General features: G+C 39.7%; 1 protein-coding gene across 1 annotated transcript in view; it reads left to right on the forward strand.

Moving 5' to 3' along the window:
* The window catches only part of ADAM32 (ADAM metallopeptidase domain 32), a gene marked incomplete at both ends in the record, with an annotated part of 88,367 nt that overhangs the window by 27,551 nt on the left and 48,000 nt on the right, over positions 1-12,816 (forward strand). The window contains 2 exons of the mRNA XM_084876257.1: positions 7,919-8,055; positions 10,173-10,350. Of these exons, the coding sequence (XP_084732383.1) occupies positions 7,919-8,055; positions 10,173-10,350 (315 nt within the window). The remainder of the gene's footprint in view (positions 1-7,918; positions 8,056-10,172; positions 10,351-12,816) is intronic.

Here is a 12,816-nt window from a genome sequence, read left to right on the forward strand (position 1 = left end):
TAGAACAAGTGTCTTGTTGCAATTATTTAGAAGTTAAAAAGTGAAATAAAAATATTAAATGTATATGCACTATTTAACATATAGAATAGTGTATCATGAAATTATTGCAAAGAAATTTCTGTAATCCGAGTAGAATCTTGCTTATAGACATAAAGTTGGAGAAATAGTCTAACAGATAAAATAGCTTTAAAATAAAGACAAATGAAAAGGATAATAAAAAAAATTACAAAATATTTCAAATAGTATTTAGAACAAATTTCTATATGTATTTTAAATATTTATAATTCTGAAATATTTTATATAAATTATTTGAACAATTAGATGCATCATAGAAAGGTGAAGTAATTGTTGAGTCACTTACCTACTCTATTCATTCTTTTAAAAAACAAGTTTAAGACCAACTTGGGTGCTCAGTGGTTGAATATCAACCTATGAATCAGGAGGCCATAGTTCAATTCCCGGTCAGAGCACATGCCTAGGTTGCAGGCTTGATCCCCAGTGGGAGGCATGTAGGAGGCAGCTAATCAATGATTCTCGCTCATCATTGATGTTCTACCTCTCTCTCTACCTTCCTCTCTGAAATCAATATAATCAATAAAAATATATTAAAAAACAAGTTTAAGTAATATATATATTTTTAAGTTAGAAAGTAATTTTATTCATGTCAATTTTTTAAAGTACATATGAGAACATGTAAGGAAATTCATATAATCTGGCCTCTTCACATTCAGGAAGCAATCACTATACATATTTAGCCCACTCTATTATGTATACTAGAGGCCCGGTGTACAACATTTGTGCATTGGGGGTTGAAGGGGTCCCTTAGCCTGGCCTGTGCCCCTTTGCAGTCCAGGTCCCCGGGCGGGGTGGATGTCTGCCTGCCATTCTGAAAGGGAGAGCAGCTGCCTGCCTGATAGCCCCTAGTCACTCGCCTGCCTGCCTGATTGCCCCTTACTGCCTCTGCCTCAGCCCCCACCGTGGCTTCCTCTGAAAGAATGTCTGGAATAATGTCCGGAAGGTCGTTCAGCTGTCCCATCTAATTAGCATATTACCCTTTTATTATTATAGATCTCCCATTTAGGATCATTTCCATTTTTCCTAAAGAATGTTATTTATAATTTTCCTTAGTGATATTGGTCTGTTTAAAATGCCATATGAAGGCAAGTGCTTTATTTCAGAAAGATAGAATAGGAAGCTGGAAGAAGCTCAGATCCCTAAAAATGAAGAAGCTTCTTTTATGTATGTGAGAAATTTCTATTTAAGTCATTTTTATGTTGAATTTTTTATCTCATGCAATTACATTGAATCCTAGCAGTTTAGGAGTATTTCTTGTAAATAGAATAGAACTGAATAAATTTTCTCGATTGAATATGAAAATATCTATATTTTAATTTAAATTATAAATGTTCTTTTGCTTATCAATAGTCATTAGTTTTGGAATTAATGTTATCACCTTATTTTCCATTTTCCCCCTGTTTATTTCTTTGCCTCCACTGCTTTGCCACAGTCCAATATCACTAAGGAAAATTATAAATAACATTCTTTAGGAAAAATGCATACTAGAGGCCCAGTGCATGGATTCATGCACTGGTGGGGTCCCTCAGCCTGGCCTGTGGGGATCTGAACAATACTGTCAGTCTGACATCTCCAATGGGTGCCGGATTGCAACGGGTGCAGACCAAGCCAAGGGACCACACTGGTGCATGAATCCATGAACTGGGCCTTTAGTAATAATATATTTTTATTCAATAGTTAATATTATTTATATATTCAAAATACTGTAAAATCCTATCTCTTGGTTTAATTATTAAATCACCCTGTATATAAAGTACTAAAGTTCTATAGACAATGAATATGAGAAGTGTACAGCTATTTTACATCTCTTATTTTTCATAGCACATAATAAATGGACATTATCTAAGGTAAATAGGTACTACTTAAATAATAAAATATAAATAACAAAAATAGAAATATTAAAAAGTAGCTTATGTATAATATGCATTACATAATATATATGTATATATATAATACTATATTTTAATAAATATTTTAATAAATATAAAAATGGAAATGATCCTAAATGGGAGATCTGAGCAGAGGGAATGAAGAGTAATAGTTTGAATATGGCCTGCAAGCATCAATAATAGTTGTGTCTGGTGAGATCAAAAGAGACCCAATATTAAATTCAAACAAGTGACAATAATGTATCATAGGTGACAGTCTGATAACATAGAATAAGCTGTGGCTGGAAAGCATGTGCCAATTTAGGGACCACATTTCTCTGACCTCATATAAGAGGGAGCCATGCTCCATGAATAGAGACAATGTGTTACTTGGATGGTGCAGTTAAAACTTGTGTGAGCCTTTCCCCTGGTGAGCCTAATGAAAAATATATAATAATAAAAGGGTAATATGCTAATTAGGTGGGATAGCTGAACGACCTTCCGGACATTATTCCAGACATTCTTTCAGAGGAAGCCATGGTGGGGGCTGAGGCAGAGGCAGTGAGGAGCAATCAGGCAGGCAGGCGAGTGGCTAGGGGCTATCAGGCAGGCAGCTGCTCTCCCATTCAGGATGGCTAAGGTGATGAAAACCACATCAAAGGGCCATACTGTAATTGATAGTAAAACTTATTTACCATAAATCTTTAGTGATTAAAACAGCGGTAGACAAATAGACGATGGATTAGAATAGAGAGTTTAGAAATAGACAAATGATAGGCATTAAAAAAAAAAATCCTCACCTGAGGACATTTTTTCATTGATTTTTAGAGAGAATATAAGAGAGAGAGGGAAAGACAGAGAGAAATATCGATGTGAGACGAAGACATCAATTGGTTGCCTCTTGCATGTGCCCTGACCTGGTCCTGCAACCTTCCTGCTAGGGAGGATCCTGCAACCAAGGTATGTGCCCTTGATTGGAATCAAACTCTGGATCCTTTGGTCTGCTGGCTGATGCTCTATGCATTGAGCCAAACTAGCTAGGGCTATAATAAAATTTTTACAAAGATGATTTTCATGTACTTGCTAGTGTGCAATGTTTTTTATTTTATTTTATTGAGCTATTATTGGTATATTATACTTATAAGTTTCAGGTGTACAACATAATTTGACATCAGTATACACTGCAATCTGATAACCAAAAGTCTGATAATAGAGGATAGTTTTTTTTGATAAATGTAATTTCACTTTTATTCAAAATATAAAACTTAGGTAGATTGTAAATCTATATGTAAAATTAAACATAAATTCTTGGAAGGTAAAAAAGGAACATAGCTTCATAATATGGCATAGGGAAAGTGGACACACAAAAACACTAATGATAAAGGATGCATTAGACCACATCAAATTAAGGAAATTTTGTTCATGAAAAGACATTAAGAGAGTGTAAAAACAAGCCACGGAGTAGGGAAAGTATTTGCAATGCATGACTAAGAATTACTCTCATACAGAATATATAAATCACAAATCAATAAAAAGGCTAATGCAATAGAAAATTGACAAGATATTTAAATACTTCACACAAAAAGCCAATTTGTCAGAAATATATGAGATGCAAGTTAAAACTTAATGAAATATTTACCTTATGCCCATCAGAAATGATAACAAAAAACAACACTAAGTGTACTATTTTCCTTGGCAAGGAGGTTATATGTGTACTTGTTAAATATATAAGAAGCCTAATGGAAGAATGTGATTTCCCTTGATACCAGTTCCTATGTCATTGACAATGCTAACAGGAAGCAGATATCACACTTAAACTCAGTGTTTTGTCATGTGGGCACTTCATAAGCTCAGAAGTGGATATTATGTGGATTATTTTAAGTGTACATAAGAGCTGTCATAAGAAATTAGGTAACTTTTAAAAAATAAATCATTATTCAGATTATTACAAATGTGTTCCTCTTCCGTGCCCCCTCCTCAATTGCTCCCCTTCACCAGGTTCCCACTCCACCCTCTGTCCTTTCCCCATTACCCATTGTCCTCATCCATAGGTGCACAGTTTTTGTTCAGTCTCTTCCCACACCCCCACTCCCTCTTTTCCCGAGAGTCGTCAGTCCACTCCCCTTCCATGCCTCTGATTCTATTATATTCACCAGTTAATATTGTTCATCAGATTTTTTTAATTCCCTTGGTTTTTAGATTCACTTGTTGATAGTTAGGTATTTGTTGTTCATAATTTCTATCTTTATCTTCTTCCCTTTCCTAAAGAACCCCCTTCAGCAATACATATAATTCTGGTTTGACGGTGATGAACTCTTTTAGCTTTTTTTTTTTTATTAGTGAAGCTCTTTATCTGGCCTTCGATTCTGAGTGATAGCTTTGCTGGGTAGAGTATTTTTGGCTGTAGGTTCTTGCTATTCATCACCTTGAATATTTCTTTCCATTCCCGTCTGGCCTGCATGGTTTCTGTTACTGGCTTTTCTCTTGCTGCTTTTAATATTCTCTCTTTGTCTTTTGCTCTTGGAATTTTAAGTATGATGTGTCTTGGTGTGGTCCTCTTTGGATTCCTTTTGTTTGGAGTTCTGTGCGCTTCCTGGACTTGTAAGTCAATTTCTTTCAACAGGTGGGGGAAGTTTTCTGTCACTATTTCTTCCAGTATGTTTTCGGTATCTTGCTCTCTCTGTTTTTCTGGGACCCACATAATTCTGATGTTGGTTCGCTTGAAGTTGTCCCAGAGGTTTCTTACATTATATTCAACTTTCTGAATTCTCTTGTCTTCTTGCTTCTGTGGAGGAGTGTCTTCTGGCTCTTTTTGTTCCAAATCTTTGACTTGATTCTTGCGATCTTCCATTCTGTTTTTAGGACTCTGTATAATATTTTTTATTTCAGACAATATATTCTTTATTTCTAGTTGATCCCTTTTCATATCCTCATAGGTCTTGTTTATTTTATCAGCCTTTTCTAGGAAATTCTTGAAAAACCTTATAAGCGTGGTTTTGAAATCTATATCCAGTCGCTTTTTGTCCTCCATTTTTTTTTGTTTGTGATCGTTTTCTTGTCTCAGCATTTTCACAGCTTCCCTGAGTTGGTAGGGTGGCTTTGTGTGCTAAGGTGTCCTATATGGTTCAGTGGGTCAGCCTCCCAGTTACCTGAGGTGGACACTCTTGGTACACCCCTTTGTGAACTATGTGTATAGCCTTACTGTAGTTAAGTCTTGATTGTTGTTGGTATCATTGGGAGCAACTGACCTCCAGGCCAATTGGCTCTGAGGATCAGCTGTGTCTATGCTGGGAGACAGCCTTATTTGACTAGACTTGGAAAATTGCAAAAGCCTCTGTGCTCAGCTTGGATGGGGCAAAGTTTCAGGGTGGATCCTACAGCCTTGGCTTCCCGTCAGCCCCGCCCTATGAGGTTCCTGAGTCTCAGTGTTCCTAAGTGTCCTTTGGTACTCACTGCAAGCACCTCTGAGAGAAAGGTGCCCAAGAGTTTCGCCCGCTACCAGACAGTCTAGTCTCTCCCCCAATGAGCCTGGAACTGGGGTTCAGTGCAGTTGGAAGTGGGGTTGGTAGTGGAGTTCAGTGCAGTCCGGAGCTTTTGTCTCCTTCCCACTAGGGTAATCCAGTGGCACAGTCAACAGTCTGTCCTTTGTGCGCAACGTGTGTGCCTCCAGGACTCTGCCTTTCGCCGCTCCCCTGAGTTTCTGCTTTACAGCCCAGATTCCATCCGTATGAGCCTGAGTCCCTAGGGTCTGGCCTAGAACTGGGGTTCAGTGTAGTCAGAATTGGGGTTCAGCACAGTCCGGAGCTTTTGTCTCCTTCCTGCTAGGGCAATCCAGTGGCACAGTCAACAGTCTGTCCTTTGCGTGCAACCTGCGTGCCTCCAAGACTCTGCCTTTCGCCGTTCCCCTGAGTTTCTGTCTTACAGCCTAAATTCCCTCCGTATGAGCCTGGGTCCCCAGGGTCTCGCCCAGAACTTGGGGTTCAGTGCAGTCTTGTAGAAGGCCAAATGGGAAGACAACAATCTATTCTTTAGATTGTTGCTGACTGGGCCCGGGATATTGGCGGAGTCATGTTAGTTGAACTCCCACCCTGTGAGTGCGGAGATGTTCTTAGTTCCTGGCTTGTGTTTGTCCAGAGGAAGGAGTGGGTGGGATCTGGGCCCTCCCAGGCTCCTTGTTTTCCTGTGAAACCCCCTTGTTGGATTGGAGAATAAATAGATGTGCTGCGTGGTTTAGGAGGTTGTCATCTGCCTCTCCAGCAGAGTAGTTCAGTGGCCCTCCCAGCTTAAAATCTATCTCTGTATCTTCTCTCTTTCTTTCTTTCTTTCTTTCTTTCTTTCTTTCTTTCTTTCTTTCTTTCTTCCTTCCTTCCTTCCTTCCTTCCTTCCTTCCTTCCTTCCTTCCTTCCTTCCTTCCTTCCTTCCTTCCTTTCTTTCTTTCTTTCTTTCTTTTCTTTTTTTTTTTTTTTTAAGTTAAAGAAATTTTTATTAAAACATTTCTTACATACCATTTTATTGGCTGGGCTGCAAAAAATATCCATTGTGGGCCACATGTAGCCCGCAGGCTGTAAGTTTGACAGGCTTGCCCTAGGACATTGTGACCTAGGTTTAAATGGCCAAATTATTAAAAGGCTTCAATGTGACTAAAAATAGTGCATTAGCTTGCCAACCTTGTTTAACATTTTTCAAGGAGATCCCCCTTTAGGAATGTTTGAGGAGCCAGGTTTTGGGGTGGGTTTTTTTTTTTTTTTTTTTTTTTTTAATCTTTCTCCCCAAGTAAATTTTATTGCATGTTTATTTTATTTTCAGCCGTGATACATTTTCACAGGAGAATATACCAAAGATATAGATAAACATGGAAAGAGAAATTAAGGTCTCAATACTGTCACTGCCTGCTATATTTCTCTTTATTTCTATTATTTCTCAATCCCTGGCTGCCTCCACTTAGAACCGGTTCGTTCATCTCTCTTTCCATGCGGGATGCGGAAAAGGGAGATCCCACCAGATCATGACCCCCGCACAGTTGGAACTGGGGTTCAGCACAGTCTGGAGCTTTTATCTCCTTCCTGCTAGGGAACGCCAGGCAGGCCCTCAGCTGCCCCCTCCTCTCAGGCTCAGTCCTCTCCCCACGCGTGCATTGTGTCTCCGTACCTTAGGTTTTGACAGCTCCTCCGATTTTCCTTCTGGTTTTCTCTTTCCTTATAGTTGTAGAATTTCCAGTCAGTCAACTTTCCTGTAGTTCTGGATAATGTCCATTTTGTATTTTAGTTGTATTTTTTGAAATTGTTGTGTGAGGCTGCAGTTAGGCATTTACCTATGCTGCCATCTTGGTTTCTCTAGAAATTAGGTAACTTGAAGATCATGGTTCAGATAGCCAAAATATAATTTAAAACAGCCCTTTTATATACTTATTTTGTTAATTATGCAAATGTTTAATTAGGGTAAAGCCTGGCACCAACTCAATATGCTTATCCTATATAATAAAAGGGTAATAGGCAAATTGATTCAGTGGTGGAACAACTGGTTGCTATGACACACACTGACCACCAGGAGGCAGACACTCAATGCAGGAGCTTCCCCCTCGTGGTCTGTGTGCTCCCATGGGGGAGTGCTGCTCAGCCAGAAGGGGGCTGATGGCTGGCAAGCACCGCAGTGTCAGGAGCCTCTCCCAACTCTTGGCCACGGGGGCGGGCCTAAGTCATCATTTAGACATCCCCTGAGGGCTCCCAGACTGTGAAAGGGCCCAGGCTGGACTGAGGACCCCCCACCCCCAATGCACAAATGTCGTGCACCAGGCCTCTAGTATCTCAATAAAATTTCATAAAAAGAGCATCTGCTTCTCACCTGTCCAAGGGGCTGTATTTACCTATTCTTAAAGTACTTGATAGAACAATAAAAATGTTCAAAATTAGGAAAAATATTTCTAACACCCTTCAATGAATTGTCTTTCATTTTCATTTTCTTTGTTGTTAATGCAGTATTCCGAGGATATAACTTTGGAGGCATTTTCAGTAATTGTTACCCAGATGCTGGGACTCAATCTGGGAATATCATATGATGACTCAAATAAGTGCCAGTGTTCAGGAGCCATTTGTGTAATGAATCCCGAGGCTGTGTAAGTTTTTAAATGCTATTTAAAGATTTATTTATTATGTTCATTTTAAACATTTGAAGCACAACTATAGTGTTTACATATAGCACACAAAATCTATAAATGGACCAACTACTATGAAATATAAACAGGAAATAGTCAGTGTAAGAGGAGCATGGAGGGAGATGTACTATTAAGAAGAGTCAAGGATAACAATTCCAATCTGCAAGATACATTATCGGACAAAATAAACTTTAGAACAAATACTATAAAAGAGACAAATGAGAACATAATGATAAAGAGAATCCTATCTAATAAAAGAGTAACATGCAAATTAATCATCACTCAGCTACACCCATAAGCTACACCCACCAGCCATGCCCACCAGCCAATCAGGAGCAAATGTGCAAATAAACCCAACCAAGATGGCTACAGCCACAGAGAGCAGGAGGTTTCCCAGGCAAAGGAGGAAGCCAAGTTTTCTTCCTGCCCTTGCTGACCTAGGCCTCTACTCAAGGCTACAAAGTTTCAATTACATAAGGTAAACAAATCCAAACAGAAGTGGTGGCAGCCACAGAGCTTGAAAGAATGGGAGGCTAGGGTTTCCCCAGGCAATAGAGGAAGCCAAGCTTCCTGCACACCCTGGCCTGTCCAGGCCTTTGCTCCAGGCTACAAAGTTTCAATTATAAAAGATACATAAACCCCAATAGAAATGCTGCTGCCAAGGAGCAAGCAGAAGGCTTGGCTCCGCTCTAGGCTACAAAGTTTCAATTGTAGAAGATAAATAAACTCCAGATACCAGGGCCTCCACTTGGGTCGCCAGAGGGTGTGTCTGGCCTGCAAACCATCACAGGCCACTCGCCCAAAGGGAACCCCACCCTCATCCAGGACATCCTTCAGGGCAAAACAACTGGCCCCCACCATGCACCAGGCCTCTATCCTATTTAATAAAAGAGTAATATGCAGATTGACCATCACTTCAACACACAAGATGGCTGCCCCCATGTGGTCAAAGATCCTGCCCCCATGTGGACACAAGATGGCTAGCAGGGGAGGGAAGTTGGGAGGAACCAGGCTGGCAGAGGAGGGAAGTTGGGGGTGACTGGGCATTCAGGGAAGGGCAGTTGGGGGTGAACCAGGTCTGCAGTGGAGAGCAGTTGGGGGGACCAGGCCTGTAGGGGAGGGCAGGTAGGGGTCACCAGACCTGCAGGGGACAGCAGTTAGGGACAAACAGGCTGGCAGGGGAGCAGTTAGGTATCAATCAGGCTGGCAGGGGAATGGTTAGGGGCAATCAGGAAGGCAGGCAGGCAAGCAGTTGGGAGCTAGCAGTCCTGGATTGTGAGAGGGATGTCCAACTTCTCATTTAGGATCGGGCCTAAATGGGTAGTCAGACATCCCTTGAGGGGGTCCCAGTTTGGAGAGGTGCAGGCTGGGCTGAGGGACACATTACCCCACCCCCTACCCCCCCAGACCAGTTTCATGCACCGGGCCTCTAGTAATCCAATAAGAGGATATAACCCTTGTAAACACCCAACATAGGAGCACCTAAATAAATAAAGCAAACTGATTGTCATAAAATGAAAGATCAACAGTAACATAGTCATACAAGGGGACTTTAATATATATACTCAGAAACGGGAATTTTGGATCATATGGGTTGCTATATTTTTAATTTTTTGAGGAACCTCTCTATTTTTTTTTTTTTTTTGTAGCAGCAGTGCCAATTTACATTCCCATCAATAGTGTTCCAGGGTTTTGATTTCTTCACAACCTTACCAGTAGTTACTTTAAAAAAAATGAGCCATTCTGACATGTATGAGGTGATATCTCATTGTGGTTTGGACTTGCATTTCCCTAATTTTAGTGACTTTGTGCATCTTGCACTTTGTGTCTTCTTTTTAAGCCTTTATCCATTTTCTAGTTCGTTGTTTGTTTTTGCTATTGAGTTGTTTTCATAAGGACATGTATTCCAGTGATTAAATCATATGATTTCCTCAATAATGATTTTGGCCTCTAAGCTTTCATTATGAACATTTAGAATTTTTTTTATTGAATTTTGTGTTTTGAAATTAATTAATTTATATGATAGAATTTTGTTTTCAAGAGTATGCTGCAACAACATTATACGGATTTATCTTTAGGCAGTCCAGTGGTGTGAAGACTTTTAGCAATTGCAGTTTGAGTGACTTTAAAAGCTTCACTTTAAATATGGGTGCCAAATGTCTTCAGAATAAGCCACAAATGCAAGTGCCTCCAATAGCAGTCTGTGGCAACGGCAAAGTGGAGACTCCTGAAGATTGTGACTGTGGTACTGTGGATGTAAGTCTGATAACTAGGAAAATTGATAAGTACATTTATTGTTACAGTTAATCTCTTTGTGAAGTTAAGGTTGAAATACATGCAAGAATATACTGTCTAAGTTATATACATGAAAAAGTTTTGAACAAATATAAAATGTACTCCAAAAAATTAATGCTGATGGAAAAAAATGGGAGTTTAGAATGAGGTTTCTAGTACCAGACTGAATATATAAGATCTTTCCAAACCTACGCTTAACCTTTGGACATTTTATAAATGTCTTATTGAATATTAATGTGATAAAGGGCTCTCAAGTATCCTTTAGGGTCTGACTTCTCAAGAGATATCTGTGTTAATATTACACTCTGAACAATTGGGGGATTTTGATGGGAAATCCTGAAACTCTGAATGCAAAAAAGTCTAGGATATAATGATTCTAGAAAATGAAGTATTTGTACCAATACAGCAGATGTCATAAATTTCTATGATTATAAAATAAATAGATGGAAATAATATTAGGGTTTGATATGTACATGGATTTGAATATACTTGTGCATATATCTTATTGTTTTAACTACTATGTGTTTTTTTTTGGTATTATGTTTTACCATTTGGTAGAACAAGTTTTCTCTCTTTACTCTTTATTTTTACTGGGGCATAATCTACATACAATAAAATTTACTAATTTTAAATATACAGATTGATGAATTTTGACAAATGTATATAAGCATTGGTGCCGATTTTTTTTTCATTATAACCCAAACTTGGTCATTATACCCAAAAGTTGCAGTCATTTCCACCTATTCTCAACTTCAGACCACTTCTGATTTTGTCAGTTTTACTTGATCAAGAAATTCATATGAGTCCTGGCCCGTTTGCTCAGTGGCTAGAGCATTGGCCTGAACACGAAAGGGTCTTAGGTTTGATTCTAGGTCAAGGGCATGTTCCTGTGTTGCAGGTTTGATACCTGGCCCTGGTCAGGGCTTGTGTGGGAGGTAACCAATCCATGCGTCTCACATTGATACTTTTGTTGCTCCTGCTCCCTTCTTCTTTCCTTTCTCTCTAAAAAATCAATGGAAAAAATATTCTTGGGTGAGGATTAACAACAAAAAAAGTCATATGAAAGAAATCATACAACACATATTCTTTGTATCTAGCTTCTTCCTTTCAATACAGTATTTTTTGAGATTCAGCCACATGGTTTTATGTCATACTAGTATTTCCTTTTTATTTTGAGTTATATTTTATTGTTTGGATATACCACAATCTGTTTTCCCATCCATTTAATAACGACCATTTGAATAAAAAGAGTAGTAATATGCAAATTAACCATCAATCCGATACACCCACAAGCCATGCCCACAGCCACACCCACCAGCCAATCAGAGCAAATATGCAAATAAACCCAACCAAGATGGCTATAACCACAGAGAGCAGGAGGAAAGCATAGGTTTCCCCGGCAATGGAGGAAGTCAAGCTTTCCACATACCCTAGCCAGCCTTGGCCTCCACTCAAGGCTACAAAGTTTCAATTATAGAAGTGACCAGACACTTAGCATATTAGGCTCTTATTACATAGGATTAAGATTAGGATTATGACAGGAGTCGTGAAACGGGGCATCTTGGCCTTGTTCCCAGTGTAAGGGGAAAGTCTTATCTAACCATAAATATGATGTCAGCTATAGATATTTTAGTTGTAGTTTATAATGCTCAACTGAGGATATTTTTCCCCCATTTATTATTATTATTTTTTAAAGTAAAAAGGCAGCAGGGTAGGGGCTGAGAGAAAAATCATTGTGAAAGAGATATCTATTAGTTGCTTCCTACACATGCTCCAACCAGTGTCAGGGATTGAACCTGCAACCCAGCTTTGTGTCCTTGACTGGGAGTCAAATGCACAATCCTTTGGTACATGGGCCAACCATTGAACAAAACTGGTCAGGGCTATAGATGTTTTTTAGATTTTATCAGATTGAGAAAGATTCTCTTTATTTCTGTTTTGGTAACATTTTGTATAATAAATCCGAGTTGTATTTTGTCTGATGTCTTTTCTATGCCAGTTATTATTCTATCTAATACAAGGGTAGTATGCAAATTAACCATCACTCCATCACAAAGATGGCGGCACCCATAGCCACAAGATGGTGGTGCCCAGTCCCCTCAGCCTTGCTGGAGTACCCCAGTCCTTGGGAGGCTGCTACTGAGAGTGGGCAGCATGAGTGGCCTGGTGGAATGCTTGCTTTGTTGCTGTGGCGACAAAGAGCCTTGGGCAGTGGGCACAGAGCAGCCAGGGCAGGATACTTGCTTTGTTGTTGGAGCGATGACACCTGGGCCGCGGAGGACGTCTGGGGGACATGGAGGCCAGCTCGCAGCATCTGTAGCTGAGCACAGGCCCAGAGAAGAGATGGTGGGTCCACCTCCCATGGAAGCAGCACAGCTCCTGTCGAAGCAGCATGGCTCCTGGTGGTGCACTGTGGTTCCCACCAAC

Source organism: Pipistrellus hanaki, assembly GCF_964339955.1.
Source record: "Pipistrellus hanaki genome assembly, chromosome: 3".
NCBI classification, from domain to species: domain Eukaryota; kingdom Metazoa; phylum Chordata; class Mammalia; order Chiroptera; family Vespertilionidae; genus Pipistrellus; species Pipistrellus hanaki.